Below are 12,169 nucleotides of genomic sequence, written 5' to 3' on the forward strand. Positions count from 1 at the left end.
TGGGCAGAACTGAAAAAGCGTGCGAAAGCAAGGAGGCCTACAAACCTGATTCAGTTACACCAGTTCTATCTGGAGGAATGGGTCAAAATTCCAGCAACTTATTGTGAGAAACTTGTGGAAGGTTAACCAAAATGTTTGACCCAAGTTAAACAATTTACCATATACTAACAAAGTGTATGTAAACATCTGATCCACTGGGAATGTAATGAAAGAAATAAAAGCTGAAATAAAATCGTTATCTCTAATATTATTCTGACATTTCACATTCTTAAAATAAAATAGTGATCCTAACTGAGCTAAGACAGGGAATGTTTTTTACGATTAAATGTCAGGAACTGTGAAAAACTGAGTTTAAATGTATTTGTCTAAGGTGTATGTAAACTTCTGACTTCAACTGTATTAGCTTTACATCAAAGTTTGTAACAATATGATTTACCTCGGAGCTGGTTATTTGGTTCATGGCTTAGAATTCTTTTGTAAAAACCTTGTCGCGGTTCTATGATTGGTGGATCTTTTCTCTTCATGATCATGGGTAGTGTAGTAAGTTGAATTAACGCAGACTAATGGCTTCAACAGAAGCATATACCATCGATTAACAACCTTTGAAATCACTATGGATAAAACATTTATAGGAAAAATACTTCCGAAACCAATACCGCTGAAAAAGTGGGCGGGCACTGATGTTCTCTTTAGAGCAATACTGTTAGCGGTCTGCAGCGATAAACCCAGCAAATCTGTAGTTGAAACATTTTCCGAACATTACATTGTGGTTGTGGGAACAGTGAAAATATCCAGTTTTTTTTACACGAGTAAAATGTTCCTGAAAAGGTCTCTCAACTTAATTTACCAAATTCTTTATCAGTTTTCACTCTCAGAAAAAATAGTAGAAATGTTGGTCAAAGGACTGTTTTTAAGTGTCTAAAACAATAATTTTTGTAGTTTTATTTCTGCATTTTAATACAATAATTACTAAAAACTAAAATTACACTATAACAAAAAACATGTGCATAATCAATACTTCAATAATAACAAAAATAATAATTTAGCTTAATATGCTACGTCAATCTAACTTTAGCAAAAATGGCTGTTACACAAAAATGTTACAATTTATGCAAACACATTAAAATGCTAGGTTGTTTGGCACTATTCTTTAGAGACCCACTCAATATTAAAGAACTAATTACCAATTACACCCAGAAATTAAACATATATCATAATTTTCTCACCCGCATGTTGTTCCAAACACTTGTGACTTTCATTCTTCTATTGAACGCATAAAGAGAACTCATTAGGCAGAATGTTAGTGTCAGTCACAATTCACTTTAATTGTATGGAAAAAGGATGTAATGAAAGTCTCCTCATGTGTTCCACAGAAGAAAGAAATTCATAGGGCTTTGGAAAAACATGAGATAGAGTAAATGATGACAGAATTTTCAAGCAAAAATTACTTATTTAAAAATGGATTAAATTATGCAAACTTCAGATTAAAATATTTTGTTACCGCTATTCTTTAAAGACCCATCAGATGATGTTTTTTTATTGCTACACACAGTATTGAAGAACCGATAATTGATTAGGCTGAAAAGTGTGAATATCGGTTAAAAAAATACTTGTAAAAATGATTAACGGTCTATCTTTAATCTTTGCAAACCCACTGTCACTGTCTCTCTACGTTCAGTTCCAGTGCGGATCTTGTTTCTAAAGGATCCAGAACCACAACATCACTGGTGTTTCCCGTTTGCTGTGGACAGCAATCCTCCCGCCACCATCAAATGGCTGTACAACAACACCCCACTCATTGAGACCCGCTACACCTACACCGAACTGATCCGAGATGCGGCCGATGGCTCCGTTCAACATGGCTGCCTCTTTCTCAACAAACCCACTCATCTGAATAACGGCTACTACACCCTCATCGTGGAAAATAAACTGGGGAGGGATGAGGCCACGGCAAATGCAAAGTTCATGGACAATCCATTTGACCCCTTTGATCCAGAAGGCATAATTCCAGGTGAGAACACATCATCACACATCTTATGTAGTATGTACAGCATGTAATGCATTGCATCACCAATACCAAGAGTGGTACTTGGATATCAAAAACTAATTTATTGTTATAATCTCTCTCCATATGCCAGTCCTCGGTGATGAACCAAGTAAGTTATTTTGAATTTCCTTTGATCAACTTTTTTTATTATTTATATTTACAGTATACTACTAGACTTGGTATAATATTATTCTTGGATTAATACAAAAAAAAAAAAAAATCAGCAAACTAGTCAACACTGCTACAATAGAGTTTCAAATACAAAGTGACAGTAAATTTGGCATCTTTCTGTCTTCTGACTGCTGCAACCTATCCTATCAGAGTTTTTCATTTTCTGGAAAGTCATGCAAATGTAATAGTGGATTTTTTCTTTTGCTTTAGTAGCAAATGGGAACACTGTGTTAACATTTGCTGTTCTCCTATTTACCTCTATACTGTAGGTGTCATAAATTTTCCTTTTATTAGGCTACTATGAAAATTGTTAATACTTTATTATTACCCTAACTAATCAACTAATTCATAAACGTAATAAACTGTTAAGCATTGTAGCTAATATGAGTGTAGTAATGTTCACATTAACACGTTATCTTGTATTAACATACACCGATCAGACACAACATTAAAACCACCTGCCTAATATCATGTAGGTCCACTCGTGCCGCCAAACAGCGCCAACCAGCATCTCAGAATAGTATTCTGAGATGCTATTCTTCTCACCACAATTGTACAGAGCGGTTATCTGAGTTACCATAGACTTTATCAGTTTGAAGCAGTCTGGCCATTCTCTTACCTTTCTCATTAACTAGGCATTTTTGTCCACAGAACTGCCGCTCACTGGATGTTTTTTGTTTTTGGAACCATTCTGAGTAAATTCTAGAGACTGTTGTGTGTAAAAATCCCAGGGGATCAGCAGTTACAGAAATACTCAAACCCAAACTCAAACTCAACAATCATGCCACGCTCCAAATCACTGAGATCACGTTTTTTCCCCATTCTGATGGTTGATGGGAACATTAACTGAAGCTCCTGACCCGTATCTGCATGATTTTATGCACTGCATTGCTGCCACATGATTGGCTGATTAGATAATCACATGATTGTTGGTGCCAGATGGGCTGGTTTGAGTATTTCTGTAACTGCTGATCTCCTGGGATATTCACACACAACAGTCTCTAGAATTTACTCCGAATGGTGACAAAAACAAAAAACATCAGTGAGCAGCAGTTCTGTGGATGGAAACACCTTGTTGATGAGAGAGGTCAACAGAGAATGGCCAGACTGGTTAGAACTGACAAAGTCTATGGTAACTCAGATAACCACTCTGTACAATTGTGGTGAGAAGAATAGCATCTCAGAATGCTATTTTCACAAAGTTTAATTGCATAAGTTATATATATATATATATATATATATATATATATATATATATATATATATATATATATATATATATATATAAATATTAACGTTTAGCAAGGCATTTAAAATGCATTTACAATGCAAATTATGGTTACTCCAGAGATGCTTGTGCATCAGACGCTGGAAATGTCCCACCCCTTACTAAAACAGAAAATATTATTGGTTAGCAAATATCCAATCACGTCTGAAATGAACGTTCTGATTAATGGATCAGCTTAGTCAGACTGTCTGTCTTGCCAGTGCCATCAGTTGTGCTCCCGCAGATCTGTGCATGTTTAGAAAGAATCTCTGTACACTTATATATACACAATTCACTCAACGGTGCTGCCCCATCGCGTTAGTAAACTGAAAAAGTTCCGGGTCAAAAGACTGCTCATTGTTCTGGCGGCCATACGTGTCATCAATTATTTCAGGTGGGCATACACAAAATCCTAAGAAAGATCTGTGGGCATACGGCGGATGTCTGTGTATGCCCTAGACTAAACTACTGCCTCTATATGCCAGTGGCACCATTTAACCTGCTATGGTTTCCTTATATATTCCAATCACGGAACTGGAAAAAGGGTCCATACTGCAATCAATGGCCAAATGTAATGATTGCTTACTATTGAAAATATTATTTTATCTCAGTGATAAACCAATGTTTTAATATCTGCAGCTCCCACGAACCAATCAACAGGCGATGTTACTGAAAAACTGGAGAGCAGATTTTTTGGGGTAAGAGATGAGTCACATATGTATACAGAATAAACTTATTTTTCATCTCGCACTCATTATGGATGTTTATTTTGACAGGTGTCAGTAGCTGTGGGTCTTGCTGTGTTTGCATGCACATTTCTGCTCGTCATGGTTGTTGTCATCAATAAATGGGGGCAGCATTCCAAGTTTGGTATCCATCGTAAGTTATACTTCCGCATACATTCTCAAAGTTAACATGAAATCAAAATCAACCTTATAGATTTTAGTTCCTTAATGCTTGATTGTGTTCTTATTGTGCACAAAAATGTACAAACTTGCTTTGCCACTGAAACGGTTTTCCGTTTTGGCTGTTGCTACAAATACTTCTTTCTTTTCAACCCCTTCCCCTCAACTACCTGTCTTAATTCTAGTATGTAACTCCTACCTTTCACGGTCCAATCAATTCCCTATGGAAAAAACCAAGTCCCCCCAACATATTTCTCATTTAAAATTCGGTTTCACTCGGAATTATGTCACAATATAGAAGTAAAATTGGTTGCGAACAGTGTTTGTCGATATGACAGGGGTTTTGATAAAATAAAAAAATAAAAAATAAATGTATACCTTGAATGCTCGATAAGTCGATTTGGATAAAAGCGTCTGCCAAATGTATAATTGTAAATGTAATTGTTTGGACATTATACTGACCTCTATATGCGTGGAAGCAGCATCACACAAAAGCAAATGTTGCCAGTTATCAATACCATTGTGGAAATAGCCTATTCAGAGACGTATTTGCCACCCATGGTTAATTTATTTGAAGAATAAATAAAAAAAAGTAATAAGTGACCAATGACAATGTGACAACCAAGACATTAGTGATAGAGCACAACAGTGGCCACCCACTTTTTCAGCCATCTTGGTTCCGAAAGTATTTTTCCCATTAAATTCTTTCAAAGGGATTTAATAAAATCCTTCATTAAAACCATGAAACAAACCAACCAGCTCAGAGGTCAATCCAATGAAGCATTGTGAATGACATAATAGAATTAAAAAGGATGTAAATATACAGTATAAAACTATAGATTTTTTTTTTTAAATGTTGACAATAAGTATATTAACAAAATATAATTTTTTTTTTTTTGAATTTATATAATATTTTAAATTTGATTGCAAAAATTCAGACATTTACGAATATATAAGACCAACTCAACTGCGTCATTCACAGTACGTCATGCAAGTGGTCGCTACAGTGCTTTTTTGGCACAGTTCTCTGATTGGTGGATCTTTTCTCTTCAGGATCATGGGTAGTGTAGTAAGTTGAATTAACGCAGACTGATGGCTTCAACAGAAGCATATACCATCAATTAACAACCTTAGAGCTCATGGCAGGTCTGTCTTTAAAGGTATATAAGTTATCGTTAAAAATGATTTTGCCTATGGAAGAAATGAATGGAATTTTTACTTCTGGAACCCGACTGTTGCCCTCTGTACTCTAATGACATCGCACCATGGCAGCCTCCAAGAAGCAGGGCCAGCCTTGAAAAAACAAACAAATAAAATGCTTTACACTTTTTCTAAATGTTTTTCTTTAGATGTAAAACTAAAGAAATGACTTAGCGCACCATTAAGTCAATTCAAGTTATTTGTATAGCGCTTTTCACAACACATAATTTCAAAGCAGCTTTACTGGAATTATGCTTTAACAGAAAAAGAAGCTGTAATACGTAGAACGGTTTAATAAAAAACATGACTGTAAACTGTGCCTTAAAATAAATAATAAAATAAATAAGTAAATTATATTTAGATTCAGACCCCCAGTGAGCAAGCTTAACACGACTGTGGCAAGGAACACAAAACTCTATAAGATGTTGGTTAATGGAGAAAAATAACCTTGGGAGAAACCAGGCTCACTGTGGGGGCCAGTTCCCCTCTGGCTAAACAGCATGAATATAATGCCAATATTAGTTATTTGTGTGCAGTGCAAGTCATGGTTTAAAATTAGTAAACTAAGTAAGTGTTAAGGGCCAGTGTTTAAACAAAAAGATTTTGTATGAACATTAACATGGACACTTCTCTGTAAAGAAGATCTTTCTCCCAAATTCCAACTAAAAACTCAGGTTACTGATTTATAGCAAGAGCACACTTGTTTCAATTGTTCAAAAGACAGTGCTAAATTAATTTTACTCATTGTCAAATGGAGACATTTCAAAGTCTCACCAATTTAAGAGGAAAGGGAACTACTGCATGAAAACATATTGCAGAAACAAATCATGTGTGATACGCAATAGCAGAAGAATGTTAGCATTAAACAGAAGAAAAAAATCAGTAGACAGCACAACAACAGGCCATGCCAAAATGACTTTATCCATTATTATTCTGGATTCTGAATAAGTTCCTGATAATAAGTAACTGAATAAGAGGCATTGTGTTGCTTTTAAGTAATGCTCAAAAAGGCATCGAAAAATGGCCCCTTCTAAGCTGTAACTTTTGTACAGTGTCAGCCTAACAGCTCGGCAAAGTGCTGCCAGGTCTTAATTACAGCATGCAAAGTAAATAGCATCGGGAGCCCCAGCCGCGAGCCAGCCATTAAAGAAGAGTGATGGAGCCAGGCTTTTCAGGTCCACTCGCTCCTCTCACAAAGTGCCTAAGTGGACCTGATTGCCTCACTCCCATCTCTGCCTCTATTCCCCGCGTTCCTTTTTGCTGCCCAGTCTGGGGTCTCTTTGCGGTTAAAGCTTGATTGGGTTTTGTGATTTGAAGGAGAAGCTTTTGCTTCTAATACAGATTTCTAAAACTGAGATGATTTAGTTTAAATAAGGTAAACATTCTGCTAGAACTTTTTGGTAGCATTCGCAGTCAATTTTAATAAACATATTATTAGTAGTGCTTGCTAAGGCAGGCATGAGTAGTACTATTGTTAATATACTTAGGGTTAGAGATTTGAACAAACCCTTAACCCTAAATACTGAACTCTGATACCGAACGTGTACGTGCCGAAATTTAATAAAAATCATTCTGAAGCAATTATGAAAATGTTCACTGTTCAACGTTCAACATAGGTTATATCTTCTTATTTTTTCATTTGAATCGTACTGGGGCAATTCTAGTTAAAATCTTTCTTGATTAACTTAAAGATGAAGTGTGTTATTTCTGCATCACTTGAGGCACCAAATGGAATTGTAAATTAAAGACAACATGTTTCCTGAACACTCCCCCTGGTCTGCCATTGGCTGAAAAAACAGGTAGTCTGGACGACATTGTCTGAGCCAATGATGCTGTGTAGGGATGCTCAAACAAATATGGTGAGTTCAAGTCATGTCGGAATGATTTTGTTTACGAGTTGAGCGCACATGCCACCACAAAGTCGTAATTACCTGTGGGAAACTCAGACTTTCCAATTTTCCGTGTCGTGTAAAAAATGATGGTGGAAGCAAACTTGGTAATAATTTTGTTTTACTTGAAGATTTTAACTGTGCAGTTTAGTTTGTATCCATTTTTTGGACTGTTAATGAAGAAAATATGACTCATTTAGCTGGTTTATGAGCAAAACTACATTTCCCATCATTAAATGCGGTGGCACAACAATGATAAAATGGATAGATAACACATCAGTTACATACCTAATGCACGGCTTTAATCTTTATTTTGTTACAGTGGTGCTTCTTAAGCTTCTTATCTTTGTCAGTAAAGAGAGAAAGAAATATGAAATAGCAAAATGGGAATATTCTTTCGGACTAAAATCACACTGTATTTAAGACTTCCAACCTCGTAAATACAAACTTTGCAGGAGAACTTGAACGCAACAATAGAGCAATGCTTTGAAAACGCCCAGAGTCACAGTGAACTTTGCATATAACGTTAAAACAAAATATATTTACCCAAGAAGCAAAATTGTCTAAGATATTAGAGGATATATCTTTAAAATAAGTGCATTTGGTCTTACTGCACTGGTAGATTTTTTTTCACTTGTTTTTAACCGACTTTCCAGACTTACCATTTGTTGTCTATCTGTCTACAGGTTCTCCTGTTTTAGGGACTGAGGATGATCTGGCCGTGTCTCTCCGCTTTATGAACTTTGGGGCAAGTCCTCTTTCTTCAGATGATGGCATGCTTGATTCTGGCTTGTCCAGTTTTGTAGAGAATCCCCAATACTTCTGTGGCATCATCAAAGATAAAGATATGTGTGAGTAGTGGCTAATATTACGTAAGCTTTTGAGCATGATAATTTCAATGCATTACATTCAACATGTATATATTTCCTAACTGTATTAATCAACAGATAAATGTGATTATTTCTATGTTTATTGCAGGTGTCCAGCACATTAAAAGAAAAGACATTGTTTTGAAGTGGGAACTGGGTGAGGGTGCGTTTGGCAAAGTGTACCTGGCTGAATGCGCCAACCTTTGCCCTGATTCTGACAAGATGCTGGTCGCCATCAAGGTATGGTCAATGATTTGTGTTAACTCTGGTCAGTATGTGTCTATATTATCTGCTTTCTTTGAAAACACTACCAGTTTGGCCTCACATACTCATTACATCTTTGCTTTTTTTTCCTTCTGTATACAGTATTTGTATCTGACTGTATTTGTTTTCATGGATAGACCTTGAAAGTCGCCAACGAGTCTACCCGCCAGGACTTCCAGCGTGAGGCCGAGCTGCTCACAGTGCTACAACACGAGCACATTGTACGTTTCTATGGTGTGTGTACAGACGGAGAGCCTCTGGCTATGGTGTTTGAATATATGCGACATGGAGACCTCAACCGCTTTCTAAGGTCAGTCTAATAACCACTAGCTGCTCCCAGAGAATTACCTACAGCAGTGTGGTGTAGCGGTCAGAAAGTGACCAGACAAAACAGCCCTTGGAGAAAGAGCATTAATCCATACATGATGTTTTAGTACAACTCAAGAAATACCAACACATTCTGTATGTAATTTCAAGAATTGTTTTATTTTATTTTGTTTTAGTGCTTTTAATGGTTAATGGTTTAATGGTTTGTGCCTTAATGGTTTTATTAATAAGTCTTACTTCTGAGAATAAAAATATATATAAAAAATATATATATTAAATTTGTATTGCATTTACTACCCTCAGCAGTCAAATGATGAGATCACTTCAGATTTTAACAGGGCAGATATAACAAATGAGAGGTAAATTTAATACAATTCTTGCAAAAGCTTATAAGAGCCATTTGTTTGGGAATAAGTCTACATTGGTTGCGCTGGGTATTTTGCACTATAGATTCAAAAGAACCTCCTCATAAGAGTCATTAATTTGGGAATCAGACTACACTGGTCACACTGGATGTTATGCACTGTACAATCAGACTACACTGGTCGCACTGGGTGTTTTGTGCTGAAGATTCAAAAGAACCGGCTCATAAGAATCATTCGTTTGGGAATCGGAAAACACTGGTCGCATTTTAGATTCAAAAGAACCAGCTCATAAGAGTCGTTCATTTTGGAACCCCACTACCATGGTCATGCTAGTTTTTTTGCGCTGTAGATTCAAAAGAACTGGCTTAACAGAGTCATTCGTTCATGAATCAGACAACACTGGTTACGCTGGATATTTTGCACTCTAGATTCAAAACAACTGGCTTATAACAGTAATTTGTTCAGGAATCAGACTACATTGGTTGTGCTGGGTGTTTTGCACTATAGATTCAAAAGCACCAGCGTATAAGAATAATTCGTTCAGGAATCAGACTACACTGGTCACACTGGGTGTTTTTCACCGTACATTTAAAAGAATTGGCTCATAAGAGTCCTTTGTTTTGGTAATGTTACTACACTGGTTACGCTGAAGATTCAAAAGAACCGGCTAATTAGAGTCATTTGTTCATGAATTGTACTACACTGGTTGCACCGTGTATTTCCCACAATAGATTCAGTAGCGGGGCAGAATGAGTAGTGCTGCAGGACACACAGTTCCAGTATTTTTTTAAAAATGAAACCAGTTCTTGGTTCTAAACCCTAGTGCCTATGCATTCTATTAATGGACAGATATAGCATAGCAAATAATGTACTGGAAGTTATTGGGGCGAATGGAATTGGGAAACACAACCTGATCTCGAATCTGACGGCTCCAATATGCCCAAAATACCACCTTAGGGGCTGTTCACACAGAACATGTCCTTCTGGTGTGGTGCTCCTGTGTGAGACACTGACAAAACAGTGAGATTCAGTGCAACAGTTAAACACGTCTGTCTAGCTCATGTCTACACAGCAAAATAGTGCAGAAGGACGCAAAAATGTGTTCAGAGTGAACGGCTCTTTAGGCTGATTAATGTTGTTTTTTTATTAAGCTGGGATAAAACAAATTATTTTAACATTGTAAGAATTTACACATCACCTTTTAAGCATTTCAATTTCCATATTTTTCTATGTACTTTCACATTCATATCTACTGAAACTCAAAGGCCAAACTGTGGAGAAGCACAACAGAGCTTGAATGTGGATCCAGCTTTGTGATGCTCAAGTTTTAATTAAGATGTAAAGTTCATTGAAGTATGAGTTAACTGATGGGGGACTGACTGACCATATGTGCAACACAGCTGAGTCTCGGTGCGTAAAGATCCAGTCTGTCTGCCAGGTGGTTGCTGGGGCCAGACTGGAAGTGGGGACATGTGAATGTTTGAGGGGGAGATGGAAATCACATTTTCATGAGACGAGTGTATGGATGTGTCTCCAGTCTCTGCAGCAGCTGCCCCTATCCTGCCACCTGCCTGCTAAACTAATAGGGTTCACATACGAAACCTCAGAGCAGAATGGAGTGGCAGAGAGTTTGGACAACTGTAATATGATGAATGGAGTCAGTGGTTCGCTCACTGAGGCCTGATAGACAATGCAAGGCAAGGCGAGGGTGACCCAGACTCAGAGACAAGTCTTCACTTGTAAAACATAATAGATCATTGCAGATGAATGGTTTAACAGAAGGCACATGAAAAAATATGTCTTTACTTTTAGGAGTCCAATCAAATAATGAGTTAAGAAAGAGATGTTGTATATCATGACTGATGTGTTCATTCATCACTCTCAAAATGGAAGGTCAAGTTGAGCGTATTGTATTGTAGGATATAGTATTCCATAAAGTACGCTATGGTATACAGCATATTTTTTTGAAGTCGGTCATCCGGGTAATCCATGCAAGCAGAAAATTCTCATAGGTTCACAATTCACAAACCCAGTGAGCTGTTTATGTAGGGAGCATACCTTTTGGTCCAAAAGGTAGGCAGCATAATAATACCTTATTTTGGCCAAAGGTAGCATGACGTATCCTTCAATGAGAGAATGCACTCAAAGATCAAAAACTAACCCTAACCCTAACCCTAACTCTAACCCTAACTGTGACGAGCTCAATGAAAAACAGTTCATCCAAGATGGATTCAATTTTGAGATGAGTTCCTGCACTTTGTGAAAGAATTTACTTGTATGATATATATAGTGGCTGTCTATGTAGATCTTTCCAAATTGGTCGCTTATCATGTGCCATTTGGGCTAGGATGCTGCCTATTTAGGCAGCTCACTTGGTTTGAGTGCACATACATCAAATTTCAAAAACAGTCAGCCTGATCTCAAAATTACGTGACTGTTGCGACATTTTTTCTTAATGATATTACCTTGTTTATTACACTAAAAGTGAGTTAATGTTTCATGAGGTTTTTAGGTTTAGTCAAACCTATACCTAACCGACAGTATCAAGAAAAGCAAATGTGACATGAAAAAAAATGAGGTTTTTAAGGTTAATGCTCTATCAATTTCTCAATTATCAAAACAGACCTCCCTACCCTAAACCTTAAACCTAGGGCTGCACAATTAATTAAAAAAACTGCATTATATAATCGTGGAAAGTGTCAATTACAGTATTCCATTTAGCTGTACTCCCATTGCACCAAAATTAACATGTTTTTTGGGATGTTTTTTTGAATAATCTCAATTACAATAGCAAAGGAAATAATCGGCAATTATGATTTTCGTCATAATCGTGCAGTTCTACTTAAACCTAAACAATATTGATAT

At 36.7% G+C, this 12,169-nt stretch overlaps 1 protein-coding gene across 2 annotated transcripts in view; it reads left to right on the plus strand.

The window, feature by feature from the left end:
• ntrk1 (neurotrophic tyrosine kinase, receptor, type 1) overlaps positions 1-12,169 on the plus strand; it is a 41,812-nt gene that overhangs the window by 21,026 nt on the left and 8,617 nt on the right. Inside the window, exons 8-14 of one of the 2 annotated variants that reach the window (XM_051720054.1) lie at positions 1,679-2,011; positions 2,139-2,156; positions 4,125-4,183; positions 4,262-4,364; positions 8,166-8,330; positions 8,458-8,588; positions 8,750-8,922. In XM_051720054.1, coding sequence (XP_051576014.1) covers positions 1,679-2,011; positions 2,139-2,156; positions 4,125-4,183; positions 4,262-4,364; positions 8,166-8,330; positions 8,458-8,588; positions 8,750-8,922 — 982 coding nt within the window. The remainder of the gene's footprint in view (positions 1-1,678; positions 2,012-2,138; positions 2,157-4,124; positions 4,184-4,261; positions 4,365-8,165; positions 8,331-8,457; positions 8,589-8,749; positions 8,923-12,169) is intronic. The other variant, XM_051720055.1, reaches the window with a different exon arrangement.

Source organism: Myxocyprinus asiaticus, chromosome 16 (assembly GCF_019703515.2).
Source record: "Myxocyprinus asiaticus isolate MX2 ecotype Aquarium Trade chromosome 16, UBuf_Myxa_2, whole genome shotgun sequence".
Lineage (NCBI taxonomy): Eukaryota > Metazoa > Chordata > Actinopteri > Cypriniformes > Catostomidae > Myxocyprinus > Myxocyprinus asiaticus.